This window comes from Poecilia reticulata, unplaced genomic scaffold, assembly GCF_000633615.1.
Source record: "Poecilia reticulata strain Guanapo unplaced genomic scaffold, Guppy_female_1.0+MT scaffold_251, whole genome shotgun sequence".
NCBI classification, from domain to species: domain Eukaryota; kingdom Metazoa; phylum Chordata; class Actinopteri; order Cyprinodontiformes; family Poeciliidae; genus Poecilia; species Poecilia reticulata.
The window spans coordinates 164,019-175,385 of NW_007615036.1; the positions used below are offsets into that span (position 1 = coordinate 164,019).

An 11,367-nucleotide genomic window follows, 5' to 3' on the forward strand; every position below is an offset into this window, starting at 1 on the left:
TCTGGACGGTTGATTTGCTGCTGCAGGAATCAATGTGTTTAAAATCCTGGATGAGTTTCTCTGATCTGAGTCATCAGTTCTGATCCTGGAGATTCTTCAGGGGACAGAAGGCCGACTTTGTGACCGTCTGTATGTGGCTCTGAAGGTTCAGGTCAGAGGTCAGAGGTCATCACTGCTCCCAGGTTTCAGGCTGATCGCTGGTTTTAGTTGGAATAACTGAAGCTGTGCATTGACTCTAGATCTATAACTCTAGATCTGTAACTCGATCTGTAACTCTAGATCTGTAGCTCTAGATCTGTAGCTCCAGAACTATAACTCTAGATCAGGGGTGTCAAACTCCAGCCGCTGTCCTGCAGTTTTTAGATGTGCCACAGGTACAAAACACCTGAATCAAATGGCTTAATTACCTCCTCAGTTCTCCAGAGCCTTGCTAACGACCTAATTATTCTATTCAGGTGTGGTGCAGCAGAGACACATCTAAAAGTTGCAGGACAGCAGAGGACTGGAGTTTGACACCCCTGCTCTAGATCCATAACTATAGATCTGTAACTCTAGATTGCTCTGTTTAGGTCCAAAGATAATAAGTTCAGTTTTGTCTCATCCACACATTGATCTGTTCTCAGCATCTATTCAGTGATTGGATGGGGTCAAAGGTCACCTGGTGACATCGTGATGTAGAGCTGTGTATCATAGWTATGGTAGCTGATCTTATAACCTGAGCCAGTGGGAGCAGATAGATATTGAAAAGAAGGGGTCCTAGGATTGAACCTTGGGGTTCCCCACATGTGACCTTTGACCTCTCTGATGAGAAGTTTCCGATTGAAACAAAGAAATCCCTGTTCTTTATGTAGGATTCAAACCAGCTGAGYTCTGGACCGGAGAGTCCGACCCAASTCTCCAGTCGRTTCAGTAAAATGTCCTGRTCAACACTGAGGTCCAACAGAACCAGAACCAGAACCAGCACTGTGGTTCTCCCACAGTCTGTATTTATGTGGATATCATTGAACACTTTGACTAGGCCGTCTYTGTGCTGTGGTAACCATGGAAACCAGACTGGAAGGAGTCAAAGCGATTCATTATCGTTAGGAAGTTATTTAACTGTTGAAGCTTTTTCAATAGCTGTGCTAATGAATCAGAGGTCAGAGGTCGGCCTGTAATTCTGCAGCAGTGATTTTATCAGTGGGTTGATAACAGCTGAAGAGAGCGATGAGTTACTATCTGGATCAGATCCTTAACGACAGGCAGGACTTTCTTAAAGAGATGTGAGGATCGGAACCGGAGCTTCACTGACTCATCGTTTCTTCTAGGGTTTTATAGTGAAGCAGCTGAAAGTGGGTCATTTTTCCTGCATTGTTTGGTTTGGGCCCAGCTTTGGTTCTGGCTTTGGAGCCGATGTGCAGATTAATCCTCTGATCTTTTGAATTTTCTCTGAGAAGAAGCTGAAAACTTGTTGCAGGCATTAGATTGAAGTTCAGGTGGTAACGTCATAGGAGGGTTTGTGAGCCTGTCAACAGTAGCAAATAAAGCTCGAGCTTTGWTAATGTTTTTGTTTATGACATCTGCAAAGAGCCTCTCTGGCATGTTTTAGTGTTGAATGATAGTTATGTAGTCTTTCTTTATAGATGTCATAATAAACGTGAAGTTGAGTTTTACACCATCTCCGTTCGGCCCTACGGCAGAGTTGTGTGATTATCACACAATTAGTGTGATTAACAAGGTTACTGCTACTCTGGGACTCTAGGGGGCGCTGCTGAGGCAAATATTTAGATCTTTTGATGGCGGAGTTCTCAAAAGATTAATTTCTGCCAATCAAAGGCAGACTTGGGACAGTCAGCCAGTTAAGGAACCTTTCTGTGTGACAAGAGAACAAACTGTCTCACTTTCATTGGATATAATTATGGCATTCGGAGCCTTTTAGCAGGACCCTTCTGGGTCTTTAGATTGAAGGGACCTGGAGGAGAGCGGATTCTGAGGGTTAAAGGTCACGTCTGAGCCAGGTCTTCACGGTGTGTCCGCTCCATGTTGGCCTGCTTCTCCTTGTTGTGGACATTTTCTTTAACAAAGTGAGGAAAAGCTGTTTCAAAAACCAGAGGAAGAATTGATCTTAATCAGTATTTATCTGAATGTTTCTTAGTGTTGGAAGACTCTGAGCCCGAAGCTTCGTAGGGAGTTTGGTCATCTACTTGGTTGCCAAACAGATTGCAAGCATACGCATCTTTTTTATAAGGGAAAGGGAACATTCAAGGTGCAAGCAAAGAAACAACTGAAATACTTTATTGTAATACAGAGACCAGAGAAACGTCTTAAGAAGACTGTCCATATGGGTTAGTAACCAAAGTAACCTTAAAATGTTCCACTCCAGGTCACTGTCAACAGTATGGTGGAGTTCTTCAAGACGGGGAAAGGTGTGGACCTGGAGGTCCTGACGTCGGCCACGCTGTCCAAACTGGAGGAGATCAAAGAGAAGACCGCTGCAGGTGAGACCAGCAGCGAGACGCTGGATCAGAGCAGCTGGCTCCACTGTCAGTCTCTGCTTGGTTCTGGTCTTTGCAGGTTTGTCTCACGTCATTGAAACACGGAAGGTCCTGGATCTGAAGATCGAGCTGAAGCCGTCGTACCTGATCGTACCAAAGTCCGGCTTTTACAGCAGCGAGTCAGACCTGCTGATCGTGGACTTCGGTAGCTTCCAGGTCAGCTTCGTTTGCCTCTGAATTTGTTGAAATGTCTCCGTGTTTCCTGAGTTTTAAACATCTTTATTCAGAGTTCAGGGCTCTTTGGTCAAAACCCAACGCTCCATTCTTGCTGAGTGACAGAGCGGCGCTTTAACCCTGGTTGTGTTGCAGCTGTACAGCGTGGACCAGAGCAGTCGGAGTTCATCGTCCTCCTCGTCTCTGGAGGAGATCATGGATCGAGCCTATGAGCGGTACGACATGGGGCTGAGGAAGGTCCAGCTGCTCTACAGCAAGTCAGGTCAGAGGTCACACAGCAGGTCAGCTTCAGATTCAGTTGATGCAGATGATCTGAGGCAGCAAACCTCTTTCAGGAGAGGCCTGGAAGATGGCGCGGCTGCAGAGTTCCTCGGCGCAGCACGTCCTGCGGCCCATGGACCTCACGCTGCACCTGGCCAAGTGCATGGTGGAGAAGGACGTCCGCATGCCAAGGTAAGACCTCTGACCCCGCCTTGCTGCCCGGCTCCGATGCTGAAGCCGTTTCCTGTGCGCAGGTTCAAGGTGTCCGGCGAGCTGCCGCTGATGCATGTCAGAATCTCAGACCAGAAGATCCAGAACGTCATGGAGCTGGTGGAGAGCGTCCCGCTGCCCACGGCCGGCTCTGCTCCTTCCACCCCCACCGAGAAGGTCAGCTGTCCTAGTCCAATCCCTGAACCCCCACTGCATTATTCACTGAACAAATATCTGAAGTAGCTTCTGATTGAAACATCTCAGGTGTTGCCGTTGGCGACGATGCGTCCTCTGACTCAGAGTCTCGGCCCCGCCTTCCTGGACGCCTTCGGGACAGGTGAGCTGCTGCTTCGCTCCGACCCTGGACCCGGACAGGACGCTGTCTCACCGTCTGTCCTCACCGTCCGTCTATCCTCCAGACTCTGAAGAAGACGGCGGTGAGAAACTGACGGATCTCCAGCGGTCGGCTGAGGAGGAACTCATCAACGTTCACTTCGAGTTCGAGCTTAGAGAGGTCAGCTGGTGCTGCTGGGTGGTTGGGCTGAGGTGGCTGCTGGGGTCAGTGTGGAGTGACCTCTGACCTCGTGTCTTCAGGTTTTGCTGGAGCTGACCCGGCAGGAGGACCAGGAGAAGACGGTTCTGTCCTTCAACGTCTCTCAGCTCGGAGCCGAGGGGAAACTGCGAAGCTTCGATCAGAGCGTCGCCGCGTACCTCCGGCGCGTTGCCGTCGACTACCGTGACGTTCCAGGTGAGCTGAGCTGCTACCTGCCGACGCAGCAGGTTCTGGAGATCTTGGTTTTGGTCGACCCGATTGTTTCTGCGGACGGTTCGGAACGAGACGACTGTTTATGGTTCACATCATGAAGCTGTTTGTTCTGGAGGTTCTGACCCGGTTCTGCTCTGGGTCCAGTTGGACAGAAAGACTCTTCTCCCAACACTAAAGTCAGATGTTATCTGACACACCTAGGTGTGACCTTTGACCTCACCCTCTACAGCTCAGTTACAGCTGGCCACGCCTCCACGTCCGTCTCACCTGAATGTTGGAGATGCTGTGCATCCAGAGGAGCTGCTGACCTTCCTCGGCTCGGAGTCTTCATCACTTTAAATGCGACGAAGACTCCGAGGTCTTCATCACCTGCTTCCCCAGAAGAGTCCGGGTCCAGAACCGGGTCTTTGGCTCTGGGCTCTTGTGAAGCGGTTCCCTGTCTCAGCGTTGGTTGATTCTGGTGTTTGACCTTTCAGGGGGCAGCGGTCCTCTCCACCTCATCAGCTCCTCCCAGCAGCAGGACTCCAACCTGCTGAAGGTGGAGTTCATCAAGGTGAGCTGACCAACCCTCAGGTGTGCTTGGGCTGATTTACTGTGTGAGGAGCAAAGGGCTCGTGGGGGCTAACGGCTAAGTGGGAGGGGCTAGCTGCTCTGTTTGTGTCGCTGCAGGCTGACCCCAACGGTCCCAGTTTCCAGACTCTGTTCAGCAACACGGAGCAGACGCTGAAGGTGAGTTTTAGCGCTTCAACGGTTTCCAGGCAGGTGCCGGTCGGTATCCAGGTGTTACAAGTGGTTCTGCTGTTCCAGGTGGAAGTTTCCTCTCTGGACTTCCTGCTTCACACCAAAGCTCTGCTTGCGACCATTAGCTACCTGAACAGCGCCGTGCCACCGCGGCTCAGCGCCACGCGGGACCAGGACGCTGAGAAGCAGGTCCAGAAGTCACAGCAGAGTCGGACAGGTGAACTCACACTCCGGGTGGCACAGGTGCAGGTAGCTGCCCCAGACATGCAGCAAAAGTAAAATGGATATCTGAGGGGAAATGGCCTCCTCAACCCTGAGGCAAAACACCTGGGTGGACCTAGCCCCGCCTTCCAGCCACAACTCCTCCCCCACTCAGCTCCTTCACACTAGCCAGCAGCAATTAGCAATCAGCAGCTGAGATCATCATAGGAGCTGCTGCTCACAGCAACGCTAGTAAAAACGTGATGACTTCCTGGAGGTGGAGCTTCAGGAAGAGCAGGAGGTTCTTAAAGAGACAGATGCCTAATTTCAAGGCGCTAAATGAGGAAACTGTCTTTGTCATATTTACTGTGTAGCGTTTTTGTACCAGCTGAATGTAACATATTCACTGGATTTCTCCTTAAATTGGCACTAAAAACATAGAACTTCTCCTTTAATCCCAAATGTTTTCACCAACCAGAAAATCATTATAGTTGATCTTTTCCACAAATTATTGTGAATTAAACTTTGTTCAGCACTGATCCTCAGTTTTCCCACTGCTGCTTTTCTAACACAGTTTCTTCTTCCACTAAGCTTCCATGTGTGTGTGCTGCAGAGTCTAAAGGCAGTAAAGATGGCGGCGGCATCTTCAGCTTCAGGCTCTTCGCCATGTTGGGCTGCTTCCATGTCGAGGTGTGCGATGACCATTACAGCATTGCTGACATCAGAGTCCAGGGTATGAATCACTTCCTGTCAGCTGACTTCCTGTCCAAGGACCGATCTAACCTAAGCCATGTCGCCTCCTCTCAGGCGTCGACGCCTCTGTGTTTGTGCAGGCGAAGGAAACTGAGGTGTTCGCCCGCCTCAGAGACATCGTGGTGACGGACGCCAACCCCAAGACCGTCCACAAGAAGGTCAGCAAGACAGGGGGACGGGACGCCATCTGCTGAGGCTGCAGGGAGCAGCAACAGGAAGTGATGTAACCTTCTCCTATTCTACAGGCCGTGTCCATCGTAGGCGAGGAGGTGTTCAGCTTCAAGCTGTCCTTGTTTCCGGGGGCGACGCAAGGGGACAGATACAGAGACATGTCAAAGGTGGACGGAAAGGTCACCTTGAGTCTGGGCTGCATCCAGATCGTCTACCTGCACAAGTTCTTCATGTCCCTGCTGGTCAGCAGCAACACACACACACACACACACACACACACACACACACACACACACACACACACACACACACACACACACAAGGGCGTAAATCCCATCTCATTATTGGGGGGACCATAAACGGGGACATTTTTTTAAGAACAAGAAGTAGCAATAAATAACAAAAGTGTTTTTCTCAGTTTGACTCTGTTGAGACCCACAGAGTCAAACTAAGATTCAAATGTTTACCAGTGATTCTTGAGAATAGGGACAAAACTGGTCCTGTGCATAAAGCACAAAATTTGAATAAAATATACACAAAATATAATTTTTTCAAATATCTGACTAAACTAACCTGGGTCATGTGATCACAACAATGTATATTTTCCAGGTATTTGCAGAATATATTTTATTTTAAACATTGTAGTCGGTGGATGATGCCTGTAAAATCAGGATCAGAACTCAATACATTATAATAGTTTAAAATAATTAAAGAAATACTAAAATTATATATGATGACAATTAATACAGAAGTAGTCATATAAATAATTATAAAGGTATCAATAAATTGAATTAAAAATCATTTTTATATATTTTCCAACTCCATTGAAATTTGTCCCTAGTTTTTGTCAACACCGTCAGAAATTAAAATAATGTAAAATAAATCAGGCATTATTGGGGGCACCAGAACTTCTGAGGACCCCATGACCACTTCCTGTTTCTTCCTTTGCTAACAGGGCTAGTTAGCTCCGGTTAGCTTATGTTATTCTTTAGTTTTTTCTGCTTTTTATTGCTAAGTTGTTCATCACAACCATGACGTGTCAACACCACAACTGACTATTTACAAAACTTTGATGACATTTTGTGAAATAAGCTTAATTTTGGTTTAATATAAAGATTTCATGGCCTCCTTCAGAATAACATCATATAAATTGAGGTAGTTTGGCTTTTTGTCAACTCCATCAGAGTTTTTGTGACTTTCAGTGAAATTGTTGTCAAATCTCACTTAAATGTGCCATTAATTCATTTTAATGTATTTTACATAAATTGCATTACTTCACATGTACCAAGTTTTTCATTTTACTCACCAGTTTGTCACCTTCAGTTCTGTGTCAATCCGTCAGATGGACTTTATGTTGTTTTTGTTTTAAATAATAATTATTTTGTTTCTTGAGAATAATTTGTCTGTAAAATGAGTAAAAATATCACTAATAAGGTCATTAAAAATTATTTTATATTTATTTTTGTCAGATGGTGATGACAGCGTTCTGGGTCAGGTCCACTAAAAATTAAATAAAAATAAAAAGATTTTACAACTGGGACCTTACCTGTACCTTAGCATCTTTACATTTCCAAAACATTATTTGTCATATTTGCATACATCAGGTTGAGGAATAACGAAAAAAAATTATGAGAAAATTAAAACCCATTTTGTCCCTTTTCTCAAGAATCACTGATATATATGAGTTTGATTCAGTCACTGATCTAATCTCTGCTTCACATTTACAAAAACTTCAGGCTCTGAATAAAAACAAGTTTTAATAAATAACTCCACTTAATAACATTTCTCATAAATATTGATTTATTGCAGTGGTTCTCAATACAAGTCATGTGTTATTTCAATTATGACTTAAGTTGCTTTAAACTTTTATTTTTGATGGGTTTCATGTCCTGGATAACTGAGAACCTATAAATATGTAGGAACTGACTATCTGGGAAGTGTCATAACTTAAACTTAAAGGTCAGAACCAGTTTTCTAGAAAAATATTCAGATTTTATTTTGAGGTTTTAAAGGCTCTACGTTGAAGATGGTAATAAATAAAGACATACTTTATATTGTTTTACCGCCAGCTGTAGTCGCTCCTCTGCTCTCGGCTCCCATACTGAGCTGTTAGCTAATGCTAATGCTAACGCTCAGCCGCTCCAGTTTCAAACTCTTCTTATTAAAGTAAGAGTTAGAGAGCTAAATATAATATAAATACTGGCTACCTTCAACAGATGAAGGAGCCAAGTCTATGAAAGCAATGTAGCAGTTTAGCTAGTTCTGATTTCCAATGCATAAGGTGACAGTTTATCATGATTCAGCCAAAGTAATGAAATAACAAACTGTTTGTTGTCGATGTGTTTCTTCCTATTGAGCAGTGAAAGTAAATAAAACGTGTTAAATGTCTTTTGCTGTAAGCATTTACTTACTGGAGGGTTTTTGTTAGTGCTGCAGAGCCACAGCTAACAGCTAACAGCTAACAGCTAGCTCCTCACCAATCAGCAGCTGTTGCGCCTCCTTCACTTTGGACTGAACCATTGTTCTAACAATGGGGGGACCTAAAAATTCTTATTTTTTTCTTAGATGAATGGCAGATTTACTTTGTTCTTTGTTTCTATTGTCTTTTTATATTAATATTGTTTAAATACAATGTTTCTTTCATGATTTCTTTGGGTTGGACAATTCTAGACTCTTCCAAGATTGGGGGGGTCTGGACCCCACAGGATTTATGCTATTCACACACACACACACACACACACACACACACACACACACCCCTTCAGGTTTGGTGTGTAAACCGGGAGGTTCTGCTCTGACCACTGGACTTGATGAAAAAAGATCAGCAGGATTTAACTTGGATCGGTTCCCATGGCAACGCAACCAGTCACCCTGTCTCTGTGCTGCTTCGCTCTGATTGGTCGGTTTAAACGTCGTTGGTTGTGAGATGTTAGTGAATAATCGGGCCGGTTCTGTTCCCACAGTGGAATCAGATTGTTTGGTTCGTCTCTGATTCACATAGGGTCACAAGTATACATACTCCTCTGTTAGCATTTGACCAGATGTTTATGAGCAAGTTGCACCTCAAACAAACCATCAACCAGCTTCTGACTGATATCTGAGCTCGGCTGCGCTGAACTGGGACAGTTCACGTAAACTGGTTGGTTTCCAGTAGCACCAGCTTCTAATCATAGTACATTTCTGACCGAGTTGAGGTCAAAGGTTAGGACCTGATTCTGCTATTAAAGCTAGTTGAGATGTTTGCTGGACCGTCTGCTGGAACCTGCAGGTGGTTCGGCTTTACTTCATCCAGGTTGTGCAACGCAGCCACACAGCCTGATGCTGCCACTACCATGCTTAAGGTTTAAAAGCCTCACTTCCTCAAAATATCTTGTCCAAGCAGCTCCATGTTTGTCTCTTGGGATCATCAGCAGCCTCTCTCTCTGAACATCAATCAATCAATCAATCAATCAATCAATCAATCATCAACATAGTGGAACTAGTTTCACTGCAGGAAATGATTCTGGTCGTCTAGCAGCTAATGGTTCCTGACATTCTGTTACTGAACTTACCTTTCCAAATGAGTAGTTAGTTTGGGGTAATTTGGGGTGAATGTGGGGTAATTTGGGGTCATGGGTGGGGCAGTATCGGCAACAGGAAGCAGTAGTAGTGGTGATGTCACTTCCTGAGCTGAAGGAAGCGATGAATGCAGCCTGCAGGCACCTTTCAGATTTTGATGCAGCCTGAATGTTTGGTCTCTGTTCTCTGTTGCATGTCCTCCTCACCTGTTGTCTCTAATGTCTTCTGTCTTGTTGGTGTGTTTTGTCCTTACAGGCTTCCTTTAGCTTTCAGTACCCGTCAGCTGATGAGGTACAGCATCCAGCATGCAGCTCTGAACTGCATCAAACCTCCTGCTTTACACCGCTGCACCCTCAGCTCTCCTACAAACTCATCTGGTTTAAGGTCCCTGTGACCTGGTTAACCCCGTCCTGAACTCAAGTTAACCTCGACCCATTCGGACTCACAAGGAGATCCCAACATTAGCAAACTGGAAGCATCTAACCAACCTGTGTGCAACACCTGCATGGTGCAGATGTTGCACCACCCAGGCTTGGTCATGAACACCTGCAGTTCGTAACACGACTAAAGCAGAAGTTCTATTGGACCTCTAAGGTTCTGATGAGGGATCTGACTCCAATCTGCTGTTTCTTTCTGAAGGTCAGGAGGTGGAGCCAGTTAGATCCAAAGCTCTAACTCCCAAAACTGGTTGGAGATTTGAACAATCCTGAACCTGCTGTTAGAGAAACCCGGGCCGATTGGTTCTGATTTGGTCAGAACAGGAAGTTAATTCTAACAGCAAATGCAGATAACTGGGGAGTAGTAGGAGAAAGTAGCCGAGTGAGTGGTCAGTTTGTCCCCAGCAGCATAACTGCAGAGACAGAAAACCTGAGCCAGTCCATCAGCTTCATCAGACAGACGGGTTTTAATCCCAGTCTAGAAAGTATCCAGGGTGTCGCCGCCGTAAACCGAGACTAAAGCATCTGCCTCCCATTCTAAGCCTGGATTCCTAGGAACCAGCAGGCTGGTACCGAGGGGTTCTGGTAGGAACATCTGGACCAGCTAAATCTCTGATGGAGCTGATTATTAGGAACTTTCTAGAATTTGAGATCATAATCTGGAGATAAAATAGAATTATGATCAGTCTTTTTCACTTCCATCAGAACAGTAGCTGCAGCATTTTGGACCAGCTGCTCTGTGTGGAGCCCTGAAGGAACCGATAGCGCTTAGCATCACGTTGTCAGATTCTCTGCTGGACGCCATGTTTGTGATATACAGGCCAAAAGAAATCACTAGAAACTTCTTAATATCAAAAATACTACAGAGGTTCATTACTTACTTCAGTACTCCACCCGATCGCAAGTGTAGTCGTCTTGCAATCGGAAGGGTGCAGGTTTGATTCCAGCTTCCTCCTGCCACATGTCGATGTGCCCCTGGGCAAGGCACTTAACCCCAAGTTGCCTACCGATCTGCGTATCGGTGTATAAATGTGTGAGCGTTTGTGAGTGCAAAGCGCTTTGAGCGGTCAAAATGATCGGAAAAGCGCTAAATGAGTTCAGTCCATTTACCATTACTTTAGCATGGGAGGTCAATTTATTCAAATCAGTGATTGACTAAACGGGTTCTTTTTCAAAGGTTCTGGTCCAAAACCAAAAGCAAAGTTTAGAGTCTTCCAGGTTTTAAGACTGGAGCTCACCCAATGGATTGGATTGATTAGGATTTCTGGATGGCTACATCGGACAATCCCATATGTTTACTAGTGAAAGCAGCCCGAGCACTGAACCCGACTTGTTCTCCACCAGAACCTCTGATGCTTGAGGAAGTTTCAACTTGAACTGGATTCTGTTGGGCAAAGCAGACTGAAACGAGTCTAGATGTTCTACTTCTTGGTCAGATCTAGTGCTTGGGTTGATTTATTGAGCAGAGTTTAGAGTCGTCTTTGTTTAACCCTTGAGTGTACCTCCAGTGGTCCTGGTGCCTCCAGTGGTCCTGGTGCCTCCACTGGTCCTGGTGCCTCCA

The 11,367-nt window shown here is 45.6% G+C and overlaps 1 protein-coding gene across 9 annotated transcripts in view; it reads left to right on the forward strand.

Annotated features, from left to right (window-relative positions):
* Positions 1-11,367, forward strand: part of vps13c (vacuolar protein sorting 13 homolog C) — a 71,932-nt gene that overhangs the window by 15,746 nt on the left and 44,819 nt on the right. For 7 of the 9 annotated variants that reach the window (XM_008402717.2, XM_008402708.2, XM_008402709.2 and 4 more), the window contains 15 exons: positions 2,363-2,477; positions 2,554-2,690; positions 2,844-2,970; positions 3,044-3,161; positions 3,224-3,356; positions 3,444-3,516; positions 3,599-3,693; positions 3,774-3,927; positions 4,422-4,498; positions 4,615-4,674; positions 4,753-4,903; positions 5,501-5,620; positions 5,695-5,798; positions 5,886-6,053; positions 9,625-9,660. In XM_008402717.2, the coding sequence (XP_008400939.1) occupies positions 2,363-2,477; positions 2,554-2,690; positions 2,844-2,970; positions 3,044-3,161; positions 3,224-3,356; positions 3,444-3,516; positions 3,599-3,693; positions 3,774-3,927; positions 4,422-4,498; positions 4,615-4,674; positions 4,753-4,903; positions 5,501-5,620; positions 5,695-5,798; positions 5,886-6,053; positions 9,625-9,660 (1,668 nt within the window). The remainder of the gene's footprint in view (positions 1-2,362; positions 2,478-2,553; positions 2,691-2,843; positions 2,971-3,043; positions 3,162-3,223; positions 3,357-3,443; positions 3,517-3,598; positions 3,694-3,773; positions 3,928-4,421; positions 4,499-4,614; positions 4,675-4,752; positions 4,904-5,500; positions 5,621-5,694; positions 5,799-5,885; positions 6,054-9,624; positions 9,661-11,367) is intronic. The other 2 variants (XM_008402712.2, XM_017303355.1) reach the window with 1 other exon arrangement.